The sequence below is a fragment of the Monodelphis domestica genome, chromosome 4 (genome assembly GCF_027887165.1).
Source record: "Monodelphis domestica isolate mMonDom1 chromosome 4, mMonDom1.pri, whole genome shotgun sequence".
Lineage (NCBI taxonomy): Eukaryota > Metazoa > Chordata > Mammalia > Didelphimorphia > Didelphidae > Monodelphis > Monodelphis domestica.
The window spans coordinates 429,766,372-429,785,803 of NC_077230.1; the positions used below are offsets into that span (position 1 = coordinate 429,766,372).

Genomic DNA, 19,432 nt, shown 5'->3' on the forward strand with positions numbered 1-19,432 from the left:
AATACTCATGTGGGCCGAGATTGAGAAGGTATTTAACCTGATTGCAAAGGCTTTTGTGGTCTCTTTTTGGACTTCCTTTTTGGAGCAGACGTGGCTCTTTTCATAATGTAGTTGAGGTCTTGTCTAGGCCTCTCTGGCCTAGGCATGGGTTCGTTCGTTCCTTCTTTCGTTCTTCCTTCTTTCCTTCCTTCCTTCCATCCTTCATCATTTTATTTGGTTATTTCCAAACATTATTCATTGTAAACAAAAATAATTTTCTTTTCCTACCCCCCACCACCTCTCCCATAGCCGGAGCATGATTCCACTGGGTTTCACATGTGTTCTTGACTCAAACCCATTTCCCTGTTGATGGTATTTGCTCTAGAGTGTTCATTTAGAGTCTCTCCTCAGTCATATCCCCTTCCCCCTGTAGTCAAGCAGTTGCTTTTCGTTTTTTTTACTTGCACAGTTTATCCTCTGCTTGTGGATAGTGTTTTTTAGATCCCTGCAGATTGTTCAGGGAAATTGCATTGACACTAATGGAGAAGTCCATTACCTTCGATTGTACCACAGTGTATCACTCTCTGTGTATAATGTTTTCCAGGTTCTGCTCCTTTCACTCTGCATCACTTCCTGGAGGTCGTTCCAGTCTCCATGGAATTCCTCCACTTTATTATTCCTTTGAGCACAATAGTATTCCATCACCAACATTTACCACAATGTGTTCAGCCATTCCCCAATTGAAGGGCATCCCCTCATTTTCCAATTTTTGACCACCACAAATAGTGCAGCTATGAGTATTCTTGTACAAGTCTTTTTCCTTATTATCTCTTTCGGGTACAAACCCAGCAGTGCAATGGCTGGATCAAAGGGCAGACAGCCTTTTATCGTCCTTTGGGCATAGTTCCAAATTGCCCTCCAGAATGGTTGGATCAATTCACAACTCCACCAGCAATGAGTTAGTGTCCCTACTTTGCCACATCCCCTCCAGCATTCATTACTTTCCATAGCTGTCATGTTAGCCAATCTGCTAGGTGTGAGGTGATACCTCAGAGTTCTTTTGATTTGCATCTCTCTGAGTATAAGAGATGTAGAACACTTTTTCATGTGCTTATTAATAGTTTTGATTTCTTTGGCTGAGAAGGCACATTTTTCTTATTCTGTATTTTCTTTAATCCTTAACCTTTAATAAACCTCTAAAAATACAATACACCTTGCAGAGAGAAACTAATTTCTACCTGCCTCAGTCTCCCTAAATTTTAATCTTTACAAAACCAACATCAAGCATGTTAACTCGTACGGAATAAACCCCACTCGTACATATTTATGACATCAGGTGGATCCCACACTACAAAGACTTTATCATGGGATCAAAATCAAAATTGCTATGATTGTTTAGACACTAATGTATACCTTTCATTTTGAATGTCTATGTTATATACATGTCATGAGGGAATTTATTGTGTGTACATTGTAAAACAGCTACTTGTATTGTAAGAAATGCTACTATTAACAAGGGTACCGACATCGGTATGACTCTCCAAAGAGAAGGAGATGGAAATGACTCTCCAAGGAGAAGGAGATAGAAATGCTGGGAACTAAAGCTGTACTTACTCAGTGAGAGAGCCAACAACAGAGCCCAGTCAACCCTTGGAACTGGAGGTGGAAGGTAAGAGGAGACACTTTGAAGCACACACAGTGGTCAAGGAGCAGAATTAGAAGGAGCAGAAGTTCAAACCTCTGAATACCCTTCCTTACCAATCACAAACTGAAAGCTCCTAGGGGACTGAAAATCAAACTCAACAACAAGACAGAGCCAAGGAATCCTCCTGCTGAACTTAATTCAAAAGGTACACCACCCGAAAAGCCAGAATCTGAGAACACTCAGGTTTAAGGGGAATACAGAAGGAAGGTCCCAGGACCCATCCCTCCTCACAACTAGAGCACTGACACTCCAGAGGCAGCGGGAAATTGTGGGTGTGCAAAGGTGCTGGTCTGGAGGGAGTCCAACACAGACAGCGGGGAAGGAGCTAGAGAGGGAGCATAGACTTGGCAGCCTGGCCAGAGCTGGGGAGATCCTACATATTTGCTCTAGGCTTCCAGGAGGTTTTGGACTCAGAGCACACCCAACCCAACTAAGTTGAACTTAATCCCATCAAAGGTCTCCAGAACTCAGGGATGCCCAGGCTCCACACCCATCCTCATTGACTGTTGGACTTTAATCCAATCAAAAGCCTCTAGAGGACAGGGAAGCTCAAACCCCCAACAGCCCTCCCTACTACAATACAACAAGACTACAAGGAGAGATCTGCTGTTAAAGCTCCAAGAGGGGAGACTGACAGAAGCCCCTAAAACAAAAATAAAAAATGAGAGGAGAAAGCACAGATAAATATAGGGAGTAAAGAAGGGGTGAATATGAACAAACAAGAGAAAAAGAAGAAAGAAACTACAATAGAGAGCTTCTATTCAGCAAATGGAACAGAGGGGCAGAGATCAGCAAACAATAAACCAGAAATCCCAGCGAATTGGATACAGGCTGTGGAAGAACTCAAAACACAATTAAGAGAGGATGAAGACAATTGGGAAAAGAACTTAAGATGACCTTCAAAGAAAATCAGACCAGAAGGAAAAGGATGACCAAAAAGCCAGGGATGAAATCCAGTCTTTAAAAACGAGAATACAACCACTGGAATTAAGTGACCTCACAAGGCAGCAGGACACTATAAAACAAAACAAAAAGAATGAAAAAATTGAGCAAAATATGAAGCATCTCATTCACGAAACAGATGAATTAGAAAATCGTTCAAGAAGAGACACTTTAAGAATCATTGGTCTACCATGACAAAAGAAAAAGCCTGGACATAATACTACAGGAAATTATTCAGGAAAACTGCCCCAATATCCTAGAACAAGAGGGAAAACTGGAGATTGAAAGAATCTACAGATCACCTCCTGTATTTAATCCCCAACTGATAACACCAGGAATGTTATAGCCAAATTCAAAAATGATCAGACCAAAGAAAACATATTACAAACTGCCAAGAAGAAGTCAGATACCATGGAACCACAGTGAGAATAACGCAGGATCTGGCTGCATCCACACTGAAGGAAAGAAAGGCATGGAATATGATATTTCAGAAAGCAAGGGAACTTGGTCCACAACCAAGAATCAACTACCCAGCAAAACTGACTATATTCTTACAGGAGAAGTGTTGTCATTCAACACAATAGAAGAACTCCAAGCATTCATAAAGAAAAAACCAGACCTGAACAGAAAATTTGATGTCCCAGCACACAATTCAAGAGAATCATCAAAAGGTAATTTTAAAAGAGGGGGAAAAGAAAAACAAAACAAAACAAGAACAAAAAAAAAAACTTTTTTGAGGGACTCAATAAGTTAAAATCATATGTATCCCTATAAGAAAAGAGGTCATTGGTAACTCTTAAAATCTGTTGCTATCACCTGGGCAGCTAGAAGAATTACACTTATAGGGAACAGTGACAAAATGTATAGGATGAAAGGACAAGACATAAATAGGTATATAGATATATGCATACAAAATACATAGACGTGTGTGTGTGTGTGTGTATACAACTAGAGCTAAAAAAGAGGTTAATACTAAAAGAAATGGGGAAAGAAACAAATGGGGGTAAATTTATATGTCACAAAGAAGATCACGGCGGAAGGGGGGAGAAACATAAATACACTGGAAGGGTAAAGAGGTTGGAGATAGGAAATACTCAACTCTTATGTGCTTTGAAACTGACCCAAAGAGGGAAGAACAATCCAATCCATTGGGGCAGAGAATAGATTTGAGCCCTATAGAGTAGAAGGGTAAAAAACAGACTGGTGGGGAGGGAAGCAGTACAAGGGAGGGAGAGGGTGGGGGAGCACTTTTAGAAAGACTACAGGGAAAATAAGAGGGGGGAATAAGATGGGAAAGGGGCACAAAGGGAAGTAAAATAAGGGTGGGAAATAGGGGGACTGATTATAAACAAACATTGGTATAGAAGGAAATAGTGAAAGAAGTAAAGTTAGGACCAGGAGTAGAACTCAAAATGCTGAGAAATATACACCTAGCAATCATAACTCTGAATGTGAATGGAATGAACTCACTCATAAAACACAAGCGAATAGCAGAGTAGATTAGAATCCAAAACCCTATCATATGCTGTTTACAAGAAACACACATGAGGAAGATAGATACACACAGGGTGAAAGTAAGAGGATGGAGTCAAATCTATTGGGCATCAACTGATAAAAAGAAGGCAGGAGGTGCAATCATGATATCTGACAAAGCCTAAGTAAAAATAAATCTAGTTAAAAGAGATAGGGAAGGCAATTACATCGTGATAAAAGGCAGTATAAACAATGAGGGAATATCTGTACTCAACATCTATGCACCAAATGGCATAGCATCCAAATTTCTAAAAGAAAAACTAGGGGAGCTCAAGGATGAAATAGATAGAAAAAGTATACTAGTGGGAGACCTGAATCTTCCTCTATCTGAACTAGATAAATCAAATAAAAAAATAAATAAGAAAGAGGTAAGAGAAGTGAATGGAAGCTTAGAAAAATTAGAGTTAGTAGACATGTGGAGAAAAATAAATAGGGACAAAAAGGAAAATATTTTCTTTTCAGCAGGACATGGTACATTCACAAAAATTGACCATGTATTAGGTCATAAAAACATTGCAAATGAGTGCAAAAGGGCAGAAATAATAAATGCAAACATTTCAGATCAAAATGCAATTAAAATAATATTTACTACGGGTATATGGAGAGGTAAACCAAAAATTAATTGGAAATTAAGCAATATGATTCTCTAAATTATTCTGATTATTCTGATAATGTTCTTAACTCTCTTTTAATGTTTCTTATGAAAGCTTCAATCTCTCCCTGACTTTCCTCTATAAGCTCAAGCCGAGGATTTAGTTCTGCATTTTGTTGAGTAGTAGAAGGAACATTCGGTTGGTTTGACTGAGAAGTGGGTTTTTTTTAAGGAAACACACTATTACGGCTTTAACAATCAAAATCCCAAGGGGGAGTACTGTGTCGATTATATTTTGCCATAAGTCCCATGGTATGAGAAATTTCAGAGAGACAAAGAATGCAAATTTTACAAGCTTGGTCATGGAGGTGAATAGCCAGTTGTTAAGTATGTTGTGAACTGGCTGTAACCACATATTTCTAAAGTAAACACGTGGGAAGCAGGACAAGGCCAAAAGCTACCCCAGGTTTTTCTAGTCCTAATTTAGGCAGTTGCTAGCCAGAACCTTAGGGCCCTGTTGCTAAGATCTACAACAGCTTAACTGAAAGAGAATCAAAAAGATTTTGTACTCACCCGTTCTTGCAGCTGTATTTTTGAAGCCAAGTTAAAAAAGAAAACAAAACTGACTGATAGGGCAAGTAATAAAGCAAAGAGAGAAAGGAAAAAGATTTCACAGAAACTTTTTGAGGGTTTTCTCACCAACCTCGTGGTCAGCCATAAACTGTAATGATTAAAATAGTGGAAGACATAAATTGTTGTAGAGAGAAGAGTGGATGAGTAAATTGTGACCGCAGAAAATACGGTTTCAAGACAGTGTCTTGTTTTAAAATCAAATATATAAGGTGGTCGCCAGGGAAATATTCCCAATTATGAAATATACCCAAGTCAACTGGGTTTTATAGAGATTTTAATTCAAACAATGAGGAATTAAGGAAAGAGAGAAAGAGAGAAAAAGGAAATAATGAGAAAAGGATGGGCCAGCTGTAAAAAAATTGACTCGAATACAGGACTACAATCCCCACGAGCCTTTGCTCCACTTGCCCAGAATGCCTTGTAATCTCACCTGGCCAGAGATCCAGGAGGTATTTAAGCTGATTCAAAGGCTTTTCAGGGCTCGCTCTTGGGACTTGGACTTCCTTTTGGGGCAGATGTGGCTTTTTTTCATAATGTAGCTGAGGTTGTGTCTAGGCCACTCTATGGCCTGGACACGTGTCTCTTAATCTGTATTTTCTTAATCTTCAATAAACCTCTAAACAATATAATACTCCTTGCAGAGAGAAATTTCTACCTGCCTCAGTCTCCCCGTCTCCCCTAAATTTTAATCTTTACACGGCCCAGGGCAGCCCTGGCCAACCCAGGCCTTAAGCCCTAAGAGAAAGATCAGTCAGTCCTTAATCACTCACCACAAGATTTGTTCAAGCAAGGAATCTAGTGACACCAGGCCAGCTTCATCTCAGCTGACTTCACCAGCTCAATCCTGAATCTGAATGTCTCTGAATGTCTCTGAGCTCCTTTTTCAAGGGAATTTTGTCCTCTGTCACCTCCCCTAAGTTCTTCCACCTACCAATCACAGTAGACGTTTTTCAAAGGACAGACCATTCTTAGTTCACACCTAAGAAGGCTTAAATTTTTTACTAAGTTCACACCCGAAAACTTCTGAGTAAGTTTCTCACCTCTTTGCTCCTTGTAAGTTCACAAGTTGCCTGACCCTTATAGGTACTTAGCACCCTTTTGTATTAGATCCAAAAATAGGCATAGCTAGAGAACTTTTTGTCTTACTCTAAGTATGGGTTTAAGTGCTTTTAATTGTTCAGCAAAGAGTTTACAACTTTATCTCCCCCTAAGGCCTGCTTAAGGATGGTGAAGTAGAGTTCTCACATTCCTGATCAAGTACCTTCACTGCCCAAATGGGGAATGGTCTTAACCCAACCTCATGAAGTAGGGTCTGGGAATGTTTAAGGTTCACACCCCTCTAGGGTAAGCCGAGGGTTCCGGGGCTCCAGATCCACTCTAACCCTCTCACAGTTCAGGACCACTCAGGGAGAGTCAGGCCCAGAGCATGGAGATCATGCTGGGCCAAAGGCACCTCAGGGAGAGCAACAGCCTGTGGCCCGGCTCTCCAGAGTCCCTTTATAGGGGGCCCTGGTGGCTCCTGGAGGTTCCTCTGAAAAGGCGAAGGGGGCCTGGGGAGGCTGCAACAGCCTCAAGCTACAGCCCTGCTCAAAGACTTCAGAGCTTTCCCCAGAGCCCCTGCCTAGAATGGGGGCTGCCTGTCCTTCCCTCTCCAGAGCTAGCTGAGCAGCGGGCCTCCAGCTTTGGCTCTGAGCTCTGTGGCAAAGGCCCCGGGGCGCCTCCTGAGACAGGCCCAAACTTTCGGGTGGCCCCCCCACACCCCCTTTGTGGCCAGGGGCTGGAGAGGGCCTTCCTCCGGGGTGCTGCCCCCTTCTTCCTTGTCCTGCCTTGCATGGGACCCGGGGAATGCTGCCAGCTGGCCCCCCCTGACCCTCCTGACCCATGCATGAGGTCACAACGGGGGCCTCCTGGCTGTGTTACGCCTGGGAGGCTGCCCCTTCTTAGCTCAGCTGTCCCAGAGAGCCATAGCCAGTCTGCCCTCCCCACAGAGAGTATCCTGGCCCTCCTCCAGCAGCCCCCTCCACCCCCACCCCAGAGCCCTGATCTTCAGGCGCACCGACACTCCCTGAGCCCAATGAAACCCCGGAAACCCTCACCAGGTGGGGCCCCAGCCTGGGGGGCTGCAGGGCTGCAGGGGAGCCCCCGGGGGCCGGCCAGCCCCCAGCTCCGGCCTGCTTCCTCCCTGCTCGCAGTTGTCCAGCCCGGAGAGCTCCACCTGCCGGAAGAGGAAGTGGAAGCGGAACTGTCGTTCCCGCTGTGCTTCCCCAAGCCTGGCCCTCTACAGAGAGCCATGGCGGAGGGCAACTACCCGCCCCTACCCGCCCCTCGGGCCCCTCACGGCCATGTTCGAGAGCGACTTTGTGCAGGTGACCCCAGGCAGGCCGGTGGTCCCGGCTGGGGGAGGCCTGGGGAGGGCTGGGAGGTGGCGGGGGGCCAGTGAGGGGGGTGGCTGGGGGTCGGGGGGGGGCCGTGGGGGACGGCTGGGGGGGAGGGGCGGCGAGGGGGAGCGGCAGGGGGGGGAGCAGCAGGCGGAGGTCAGGGTGCTCCCGGCTGCCCCGCCCCGGCCTCCCCAGGTCACCAACAAGGGGGAACCTGCCTTCCTGCACAAGAAGGAGAACCTGGTGACCATGGCGGTGGCCTCCTCCTTCCCGGGGCTCCTGCTCCCGGACCTCGTCCTGCTGGCCCGGCCCGTCCAAAGCAAGAAGCAGCCTCCGCGGCTGGAGCTCACCAGGTGACCGGGCGGCCCGTGACCCCCACTCTTCCTCTCCCCCAGGACGAGAGCGCCCCGATGTCCGCAGCGGGTGAGAAAACCCTCCTCCTGCCTCCTGCCCCGGCGCCTCCGCCTGGCTCTGGGTTTCTGAGGCCCTTCTGGTCCCTCCACAGAGGCCCCCCCCAAACGGAAGGAGGTGGCCTTCCCTCCCCAGTACCCATCCCAAGGACCAAGGGGAGCCCGGCCTGGACCGGGGACAAAGCACTGCACTACCCGGGGCCGCTCTCCCAAGTGATTGACCAGCAGAGCGCCCCGGCCCTCCCGGAAGTGAAGTCGGAAGTGATGTCGAGAGCGGAAGCCGCCCACATGCCCTTTGGTCCCAGCAGAAGCTCCCAGTCAGGAGAGAAGAGGAGCGGAAGTGGGCGTGGCCCCAAGCTGGCTGAGGGAGAGGGGGGGAGGGGAAGGGGCGGGGGCGGGCACAAGGGCCTGGAGGAGAGGGAGGGCTGGTCCTGGACACCCAGCAGGCCAGAGTGCGGTGGGTTGCTTCCCTAGATCAGAGCCCAGACTTTTCGGGAGGAGCACCCCGGGGAGCCTAGTGGAAGTGGAAGGTAAAGGACGCCCCCCTCCCCCCTGCTCCCCTGCTCTCTGGCTTGGGGCTCTTCCTGAGGCCTAACCCGGTCCCGAATCCCCCCAGGGCAGCCGAGCGTCACCATCCGGACCCTGTTCTCCACAATTTCCGGGTCTCACCTGTCTAAGGTACTAGGGAGGCTGGGACTGACTGTCAGGCCAGCTGGGCCCGGCCCAGAGGCCCGGCGTGACTCCTCCCCCCTGCCCTTGCCAGGCTGCCGCACCAGCGGAGACGTCCTCTTCAGGGCCCTCCAGGCCACCCTCCCAAGAGCACCCCCAGGAGCGGGGCACTGCCAACAAGCTGCCGCTTCCCCAAGAGCAGCCGCAGCCCCAAGAACTCCCCCAAGACCAGCCGCAGCCCCAGGAGCTCCCCCAAGAGCAGCCGCAGCCCCAAGAGCTCCCCCAAGACCAGCCGCAGCCCCAAGAGCTCCCCCAAGACCAGCCGCAGCCCCAAGAGCTCCCCCAAGACCAGCCGCAGCCCCAAGAGCTCTCCCAAGACCAGCTGCAGCCCCAGGAGCTCCCCCAAGACCAGCTGCAGCCCTAAGAGCTCCCCCAAGACCAGCCGCAGCCCCAACAGCTCCCCCAAGACCAGCTGCAGCCCCAAGAGGGCCCCCAAGAGAGGCGCCATTCCAAGGGCCACCGCCATTCAAAAAAGTGGCAGCTTCCCCAAGAGCAGCCAAAGCCCCAAAAGCTCCCCCAAAAGCAGCCACACTCCCGAAGGCGGTGCGAATGCAAAAAGGCACAGCAGCCACAGCCCCAAGAGCAGCACCCAGCTAAGGAGTGTGACTCCTCAGGGGAGCCCAGAACCCTGGCAGCATATGTATTAAAAAAGTTAGAGGCCTGGGATGCCAGGCATCACAGGTGGGTCCTCTGCCAGCCTGGGGAAGCAGCTTCGGCCTGGTCCTGGGTCGCCACAGAGCAGCCCAAGGACAAACCGAGGGACCGGCCGGAGCCCACCCAGGCCTCACAGCCCTCCGCCAGTTTCAAGGCTCTGCGGAAGGCTATCCAGAAGCCACCGAGCTGGCTCACCAGAGCATGGCAACAGTGTAAGAAGGTGGTCTGCACCTGTACCAGGGGCTCCAACTAATCCCCTGCCCAAACCACCTAGCCCACTGCATTAGATTTTTTTTTAATTTTTTTAAAATATATTTTATTTGATCATTTCCAAGCATTATTCGTTAAAGACATAGATCATTTTCTTTTCCTCCCCCCCACCCCCCATAGCCGACGCGTAAGTCCACTGGTTATTACATGTTTTCTTGATTTGAACCCATTTCCATGTTGATAATATTTGCATTGGAGTGTTCCTTTAGATTCTCTCCTCTGTCATGTCCCCTCAACCGCTGTATTCAGGCAGTTGCTTTTCCTCAGTGTTTCCACTCCCATAGTTTATCCTTTGCTTATGAATAGTGTTTTTTTCTCCTGGATCCTGCATATTGTTCAGGGACATTACACCGCCACTAATGGAGAAGTTCATTACGTTCGATTATACCACAGTGTATTAGTCTCTGTGTACAATGTTCTCCTGGTTCTGCTCCTCTCGCTCTACATCGCTTCCTGGAGGTTGTTCCAGTCTCCATGGAACTTCTCCACTTTATTATTCCTTTTAGCACAATAGAATTCCATCACCAACATATAGCACAATTTGCTCAGCCATTCCCCAATTGAAGGGCATCCCCTCGTTTTCCAGTTTTGGGCCACCACAAAGAGCGCAGCTATGAATATTTTTGTACAAGTCTTTGTGTCCATTATCTCTTTGGGGTACAGACCCAGCAGTGCTATGGCTGGATCAAAGGGCAGACAGTCTATTAGCTCCCTTTGGGCATAGTTCCAAATTGCCCTCCAGAATGGTTGGATCAGTTCACAACTCCACCAGCAATGAATTAGTGTCCCTACTTTGCCACATCCCCTCCAGCATTCATTACTTTCCTTTGCTGTTATGTTAGCCAATCTGCTAGGTGTGATGTGATACCTCAGAGTTATTTTGATTTGCATCTCTCTGATTATAAGAGATTTAGAACACTTCTTCCTGTGCTTGTTAATAATTTTGATTTCTTTATCTGAGAACTGCCTATCCATGTCCCTTGCCCATTTATCAATTGGAGAATGGCTTGATTTTTTGTACAATTGATTTAGCTCTTTATAAATATGAGTAATTAAACCTTTGTCAGAGGTTTCTATGAAGATTTTTTCCCAATTTGTTGTTTCACTTCTGATTTTAGTTACATTGGTTTTGTTTGTAGAAAAGCTTTTTAGTTTGATGTAGTCAAAATTATTTATTTTACATTTTGTGATTCTTTCTATGTCTTGCTTGGTTTTAAAGCCTTTCTCCTCCCAAAGGTCTGACATGTATACTATTCTGTGTTAACCCAATTTACTTATGGTTTCCTTCTTTATGTTAAAGTCACTCACCCATTTTGAATTTATCTTGGTGTAGGGTGTGAGGTGTTGATCTATTCCTAGTCTCTCCCACACTGTCTTCCAATTTTCCCAGCAGTTTTTTATCGAATAGTGGATTTTTATCCCAAAAGCTGGGATCTTTGGGTTTATCGCATACTGTCTTGCTGAGGTCACTTTCCCCCAGTCTATTCCACTGATCTTCCTTTCTGTTTCTTAGCCAGTACCAAATTGTTTTGATGACTGCTGCTTTGTAATATAGTTTAAGGTCAGGGACTGCAAGGCCCCCATCATATGTGTTTTTTTTTTCATTATTTCCCTGGATATCCTTGATCTTTTGTCTTCCAAATGAACTTTGTTATGGTTTTTTCTAAATCAGTGAAGAAGTATTTTGGTAGTTCAATGGGTATAGCACTAAATAGATAAATAAGTTTGGGTAGGATGGTCATTTTTATTATATTGGCTCGTCCTATCCATGAGCAGTTAATGTTTTTCCATTTGCTCAAGTCTAGTTTTAGTTGTGTGGAGAGTGTTTTGTAGTTGTGTTCATATAGTTCCTGTGTTTGTCTCAGGAGATAGATTCCTAGGTATTTTATTTTGTCTAAGGTGATTTTGAATGGGATTTCTCTTTCTAGTTTTTGATGCTGAGCTGTGTTGGAGATATATAGAAATGCTGATGACTTATGTGGGTTTATTTTGTATCCTGCAACTTTGCTAAAGTTGTTGATTATTTCAATTAGCTTTTTGGTTGAATCTCTAGGATTCTTTAAGTAGACCATCATGTCATCTGCAAAGAGTGATAACTTGGTCTCCTCCTTGCCTATTTTGATGCCTTCAATTTCTTTTTCTTCTCTAATTGCTACTGCTAGTGTTTCTAGTACAATGTCAAATAGTAGAGGTGATAATGGGCATCCTTGTTTCACTCCTGATCTTATTGGGAATGCATCTTGTTTATCCCCATTGCAGATGATATTAGCTGATGGTTTTAGATATATACTGTTTATTATTTTTAGGAATGACCCTTCTATTCCTATGATTTCTAGTGTTTTTTTTTTAAATATATTTTATTTGATCATTTCCAAGCATTATTCGTTAAAGACATAGATCATTTTCTTTTCCTCCCCCCCACCCCCCATAGCCGACGCGTAAGTCCACTGGACATTAGATGTTTTCTTGATTTGAACCCATTGCTTTGTTGATAGTATTTGCATTAGAGTGTTCATTTAAAGTCTATCCTCTGTCATGTCCCCTCAACCTCTGTATTCAGGCAGTTGCTTTTTCTCGGTGTTTCCACTCCCATAGTTTATCCTTTGCTTATGAATGGTGTTTTTTTTTTTTTCTCCTGGATCCCTGAAAGTTGTTCAGGGACATTACACCGCCCCTAATGGAGAAGTCCATTACGTTCGATTATACCACAGTGTATTAGTCTCTGTGTACAATGTTCTCCTGGTTCTGCTCCTCTCGCTCTGCATCACTTCCTGGAGGTTGTTCCAGTCTCCATGGAACTTCTCCACTTTATTATTCCTTTGAGCACAATAGTATTCCATCACCAACATATACCACAGTTTGTTCAGCCATTCCCCAATTGATGGGCATCCCCTCGTTTTCCAGTTTTGGGCCACCACAAAGAGCGCAGCTATGAATATTCTTGTACAAGTCTTTGTGTCCATTATCTCTTTGGGGTACAGACCCAGCAGTGCTATGGCTGGGTCAAAGGGTAGATATTCTTTTGTCGCCCTTTGGGCATAGTTCCAAATTGCCCTCCAGAATGGTTGGATCAGTTCACAGCTCCACCAGCAATGAATTAATGTCCCTACTTTGCCACATCCCCTCCAGCATTCATTACTTTCCTTTGCTGTTATGTTAGCCAATCTGCTAGGTGTGAGGTGATACCTCAGAGTTGTTTTGATTTGCATCTCTCTGATTATAAGAGATGTAGAACACTTCTTCATGTGCTTGTTAATAGTTTTGATTTCTTTATCTGAGAACTGCCTATCCATTTCCCTTGCCCATTTATCAATTGGAGAATGGCTTGATTTTTTGTACAATTGATTTAGCTCATTATAAATATGAGTAATTAAACCTTTGTCAGAGGTTTCTATGAAGATTTTTTCCCAATTTGTTGTTTCCCTTCTGATTTTAGTTATATTGGTTTTGTTTGTACAAAAGCTTTTTAGTTTGATGTAGTCAAAATTATTTATTTTACATTTTGTGATTCTTTCTATATCTTGCTTGGTTTTAAAGCCTTTCCCCTCCCAAAGGTCTGACATGTATACTATTCTGTGTTTACCCCATTTACTTATGGTTTCCTTCTTTATGTTTAAGTCACTCACCCATTTTGAATTTATCTTGGTGTAGGGTGTGAGGTGTTGATCTATTCCTAGTCTCTCCCACACTGTCTTCCAATTTTCCCAGCAGTTTTTATCGAATAGTGGATTTTTGTCCCAAAAGCTGGGATCTTTGGGTTTATCGTATACTGTCTTGCTGAGGTCGTTTTCCCCCAGTCTATTCCACTGATCTTCCTTTCTGTTTCTTAGCCAGTACCAAATTGTTTTGATGACTGCTGCTTTGTAATATAGTTTGAGGTCTGGGACTGCAAGGCCTCCATCATATGTGTTTTTTTTCATTATTTCCCTGGATATCCTTGATCTTTTGTTCTTCCAAATGAACTTTGTTATGGTTTTTTCTAAATCAGTGAAGAAGTATTTTGGTAGTTCAATGGGTATGGCACTAAATAGATAAATAAGTTTGGGTAGGATGGTCATTTTTATTATATTGGCTCGTCCTATCCATGAGCAGTTAATGTTTTTCCAATTGTTCAAGTCTAGTTTTAGTTGTGTGGCGAGTGTTTTGTAGTTATGTTCATATAGTTCCTGTGTTTGTCTTGGGAGATAGATTCCTAGGTATTTTATTTTGTCTAAGGTGATTTTGAATGGGATTTCTCTTTCTAGTTTTTGATGCTGAGCTGTGTTGGAGATATATAGAAATGCTGATGACTTATGTGGGTTTATTTTGTATCCTGCAACTTTGCTAAAGTTGTTGATTATTTCAATTAGCTTTTTGGTTGAATCTCTAGGATTCTTTAAGTAGACCATCATGTCATCTGCAAAGAGTGATAACTTGGTCTCCTCCTTGCCTATTCTGATACCTTCAATTTCTTTATCTTCTCTAATTGCTACTGCTAGTGTTTCTAGTACAATGTCAAATAGTAGAGGTGATAATGGGCATCCTTGTTTCACTCCTGATCTTATTGGGAATGCATCTAGTTTATCCCCATTGCAGATGATATTAGCTGTTGGTTTTAGATATATACTGTTTATTATTTTTAGGAATGACCCTTCTATTCCTATGCTTTCTAGTGTTTTTAATAGGAATGGGTGTTGTATTTTATCAAATGCTTTTTCTGCGTCTATTCAGATAATCATGTGGTTCTTGCTGATTTGCTTGTTGATGTGGTCAATTATGTGGATGGTTTTCCTAATGTTGAACCAGCCCTGCATCCCTGGTATAAATCCTACTTGATCATGGTGAATGATCCTTCTGATCACTTGCTGGAGTCTTTTTGCTAGTATCCTATTTAAGATTTTTGCATCTATATTCATTAGGGAGATTGGTCTATAGTTTTATTCCTCTCTTTTTGACCTGCCTGGTTTTGGAATCAGTACCATGTTTGTGTCGTAAAAGGAGTTTGGTAGAACTCCCTCTTTCCTTACTATGTCAAATAGTTTGTATAGTATTGGGATTAACTGTTCTCTGAATGTTTGATAGAATTCACTGGTGAATCCATCAGGCCCTGGGGATTTTTTCTTAGGAAGTTCTTTGATGGCTTGTTGGATTTTATTTTCTGATATGGGATTATTTAAGAATTCTATTTCCTCTTCTGTTAGTCTAGGCAGTTTGTATTTTTGTATATATTCATCCATATCACCAAAGTGGTGTATTTATTGCCATATAATTGGGCAAAGTAATTTCTAATGATTGCCTTAATTTCCTCTTCATCGGAGGTGCTGTCCCCCTTTTCACCTTTGATGCTGTTAATTTCCTTTTCTTCCTTCCTTTTTTTAATTAGATTGACCAGTACTTTGTCTATTTTGTTTGTTTTTTCAAAGTACCAGCTTCTTGTCTTATTTATTAAATCAATAGTTCTATCACTTTCAATTTTATTAATTTCTCCCTTAGTTTTTAGGATTTCTAGTTTGGTTTCCTGCGGGGGGTTTTAATTTGATCGCTTTCGAGTTTTTTCATTTGCATTTCCAATTGATTGATCTCTGCTCTCCCTTGTTTGATAATATAAGCATTCAGGGATATGAATTTACCTCTGATTACCACTTTGGCTGCATCCCAAAAGGTTTGAAAGGATGTCTCGCCATTGTCATTTTCCTCGATGAAATTATTAATTGTTTCTATGATTTCTTCTTTAACTAAACAGTTTTGGAGTATCATATTGTTTAATTTCCAATTGGTTTTAGATTTGGTTTTCCATGTACCATTACTAATCATTATTTTTTTGCCTTGTGATCTGAGAAGGCTGCATTCATTATTTCTGCTTTCCTGCATTTGTGTGCCATGTTTCTGTGACCTAATGTATGGTCAATTTTTGTGAATGTGCCATGTGGTGCTGAGAAGAAGGTGTATTCCTTTTTATCCCTATTTATTTTTCTCCATATGTCTATTAATTCTAATTTTTCTAAGATTTCATTCACTTCTTTTACCTCTTTCTTATTTATTTTTTTATTTGATTTATCTAAATTTGATAATGGTTAGTTTAAGTCTCCCACTAATATGGTTTTACTGTCTATTTCTTCCTTCAATTCTCCTAGTTTCTCCATTAGAAATTTGGGTGCTATATTATTTGGTGCATACATGTTGATTAATGATATTTCCTCATTGTCTAAAGTCCCTTTTAACAAAATATAATTACCTTCTCTATCCCTTTTGATCAGGTCTATTTTTGCTTTGCCTTTATCAGATATCATGATTACCACTCCTGAATTTTTTCTGTCAGTTGAGGCCCAGAAGGTCTTACTCCATCCTTTAATTCTGACCTTGTGGGTGTCAACCCGCCTCATGTGTGTTTCTTGAAGACAACATATGGTAGGGTTTTGGATTCTAATCCATTCTGCTATTCGTCTACGTTTTATGGATGAGTTCATCCCATTCATGTTCAAAGTTATGATTGTCATTTGTGGACTCCCTGGCATTTTGATAGCCTTCCCTAATTCTAACCTTTTCTTCTTCAGCTCTACCTTTTAGTCCAGTGATTTACTTTGAATCAGTCCCCCTTGTCCCCTCCCTTGTTGTTTCCCTTTTTAGTCCCTCCCTTTTTGTTCCCTCCCCCTCCCCCCTCTCTTTCCCTCCCTTTTTGTTTACCCCCTCCCCCTCCCCCCTTGGTTTTCCCTTCTCCCTACCCTTGTTGGGTAAGATAGAATTCAAGATCCCAATGGATCTGGATGTTTTTCCCTTTCAGAGTTGATTTCCCTGAGATTAAGGTTTAAGTAAAAAATCCCTCTCTTCCTCTCCTTCTTATAGGAGTTTTCTTCCCCTCCCCTTCCCATGTGAATCTTTGTGTGAGAAAGCTTATTCTATTTGGTCTTTCTTTACCCCCTATTTATACATTACATTTTCCCCACATATTAGTATACATAGATTGATAGAAATGTAGTCCTTATAGAAGAGAGTTTGAGTAAAAGAAGAAGATAACATTTTTCCCCCTTTCATTAATATTTACCTTTTCAGGTATTCCTTGCTCTTTGATTTTCGGTATCAAACTTTGCACAGAGCTTTGGTCTTTTCTTTGCAAAAAGTTGGAAATCTTCTATTTTGTTGAATGCCCATACTTTCCCTTGGAAGTATATAGTCAGTTTTGCTGGGTAGCTGATTCTTGGTTGGAGACCCAGCTCTCTTGCCTTTCTGAAGATCATGTTCCATGCCTTACGATCATTCAGAGTAGAACTTGCAAGGTCTTGTGTGACCCTGATTGGCATTCCTTTATATCTAAATTGTCTTTTTCTGGCTTCCTGTAGGATTTTTTCTTTTGTTTGATAGCTTTGGAATTTGGCAATTACATTCCTGGGAGTTGTCTTTTGGGGGTGTAGTGTAGAAGGTGTTCTGTGAGCTGTGTCAGTGGCTGTATTATCCCCTTGTTCTAGAATCTCTGGGCAATTTTCTTTGATTATATCTTGTATCACAATGTCGAGTTTGGTGTTTATTTCTGGCTTTTCTGGGAGTCCAATTATTCTTAAATTATCTCTTCTCCCTCTATTTTCCAGATCTGTCACCTTGTCGGTGAGATATTTTATGTTCTCTTCTAATTTCTTGGTATTTTGGCTTTGTTTTATTAATTCTTGCTCTTTTACACGATCGTTGTCTTCCAGCTGCCTGATCCTGGCCTTTAAAGCCTGGTTTTCCTTTTCAGTTTGGTCACACCGGTTTTGTAGATGTGTGAATTTCTTTCGCATTATCTCCCACTTTTCCTCCCAGAAGGCTTCCATCTTTTTGGTCATTTCTGATTCAAATTCTTCATGGGTTTGTGGAGAATTTCCATTTCCTTTGGAAGGTTTCAGAGCATTTTCTTGCATATCGTCCTCTATCTCCTATGTATTTTGTATTTTGGCTCCATAGAATGTGTCCAAAGTCGCCCCTTTCTTCTTATTTTTCTTGGGATTTTGGGGCTTCTGTGCTTCTGTGGAGTTTGCCATCTCTGAATGGGGAGGATTAGCTTTTCTTATCTCTGTCTGGTGTTCAGAGGCTTTAGTCCTGGGCAGATTGTCGGTTCTATGAGGTTTCCCTGGGTTAAATTGAGTATGCCTCACTGGAACTGGAATGAAAGGGTCAGACCAGGGGTCCACACTCTCCCCTGGCTCTCTGGGTTGGGTTGCTTTCCGGAAGTTGCCTTCAGAATAGCTGGCCGTGAGGCTGTTTTGTCTGTGCTGAGGGTTGCTGTTGTTTCAGAGGACCCTGATCTTTGTGGGGGAAGGAGTCGCGGCTTCCCGGAGCTCCGAGGGCAGTGACTTTCACTGAGACTTGGATAGCAGGGTCCAGCTGGTGAGGCTGTCTTGCCCGCCCTGAGGGTTGCTGTTGTTTCAGAGGACCCTGCTCTCTGAGCGGGGCGGGGCTGCGGCTTCCCGGAGCCTTGGACTCTGTGCTCCTACCCCTTAGGTCCGAGTGATCTCGGGTTCTGGCTTTTGAGGGGGGCCGTACCTTTTGGTCCAGGTCCAGGAGGAGGATTCCCAGGGTCTATGCTGTTGATCGTTTTGAATTTCGGGGCCTTAGGAGCTTATAGTTTGAGATCGGTCGGGAAGGGTTTTCCGGAGATCTGAACTTTAGCTTTCTCTAAGCCGCCATCTTGACCGGAAGTCCCCACTTCCGGTTAGATTTAAAATAGTTTTGTGTTAAATAGTTGTAGATAAGAGAGTGGGAGCCATAAACTGTGATAATTAAAATGTTTGGGAGCAAGGGAAATATATATATCAATTATGACCTCTGGAATATGTTTTCTACTGTGTCTTGGTTTTATATAAATATAAGATGGTCGCCAGGGAATATATTCCCAATTTATGAATATGCCCAAGCCAACTGGGTTTTATAGAGAAATCTAATATATAATACACTGATTAATCAATAGAAAAAGAGAGAAAGTAAGAAAGGAATGAATGAATAAATCAGTCAGTTGGTTTTATCACTCACCCAAGATCTCTCTAGGTAAGGCTTCTCATGCCAACCTCAGGCTCCACCTTCAAGAGAGCCTCCTTTCAAGAAATGTTTCCAGAGAATTCTCCTCCTTCAGAGCCAGCCTTCTCTCCTGGTCCTCCCACAGAGCAACCTCCTCAGTCCTCCTTCAGAGCCACCTCGCTCAGAGCAAAACCTCTCCTTAGAGCAAAACCTCTCAGAGCAAAAAACTCTCCTCCGGCCCCCTCCTGTCCTCAGACTCTGCTATCTTTAAGGACACCATCTAAGTCCCCTCCCCTCAGTTCTCACATCTACCATCACTGTCGATGTCTCCCCTGTGCCAATGGTGGCTCTAGCTTAACCCAGGACCACCCAGAGGTCTGTTTCCTTTGCACATGTCTGTTGTAGGTCATTCTCAAATAATTAAATCTTGATCTTTGCTGCAGCCCTTCCTAAATCCTGTTGCTCTGAGTAGGGTGGAGATTGTAAGTTCCAAGACCTGGTTCTGTCATTCCAAGTATCTCTATTGTATCAATTCTAAAATCAATCATGACTCAAAGAACTTCCTGTTCTATGCTTAAGCATAGGTCAAAGCCCTTTCTATTATTTAGCAAAAGGTTTCTGTCCTAAAGTAGCCTTAAGTAGG

General features: G+C 43.6%; 2 protein-coding genes across 5 annotated transcripts in view; one reads left to right on the forward strand and one right to left on the reverse strand.

Moving 5' to 3' along the window:
* Positions 1 to 5,951, reverse strand: part of LOC130458777 (uncharacterized) — a 27,708-nt gene extending 21,757 nt beyond the window's left edge. The window contains exon 1 of the mRNA XM_056825416.1: positions 5,815 to 5,951. The gene's annotated coding sequence lies outside the window, so the exon portion shown is untranslated. The remainder of the gene's footprint in view (positions 1 to 5,814) is intronic.
* Positions 3,882 to 9,890, forward strand: LOC103097993 (basic salivary proline-rich protein 2-like). 4 transcript variants are annotated; one of them, XM_056825414.1, is made up of 5 exons: positions 3,883 to 7,483; positions 7,577 to 7,750; positions 8,158 to 8,185; positions 8,268 to 8,512; positions 8,789 to 9,890. In XM_056825414.1, the coding sequence occupies exons 1-5, from the start codon at positions 6,811 to 6,813 to the stop codon at positions 9,496 to 9,498; spliced, it is 1,830 nt and encodes a 609-aa protein (XP_056681392.1). In that variant the 5' UTR covers positions 3,883 to 6,810; the 3' UTR covers positions 9,499 to 9,890. The 4 variants fall into 4 exon arrangements, 3 of the variants coding, with proteins under 3 accessions (XP_056681391.1, XP_056681392.1, XP_056681393.1); XR_008918163.1 differs by having other exon boundaries at positions 6,811 to 7,750; positions 8,268 to 8,702; positions 8,789 to 8,850; positions 8,936 to 8,953; XM_056825415.1 differs by having other exon boundaries at positions 6,811 to 7,750; positions 8,789 to 8,850; positions 8,936 to 9,416.
* Positions 9,891 to 19,432: the final 9,542 nt, after the last annotated feature.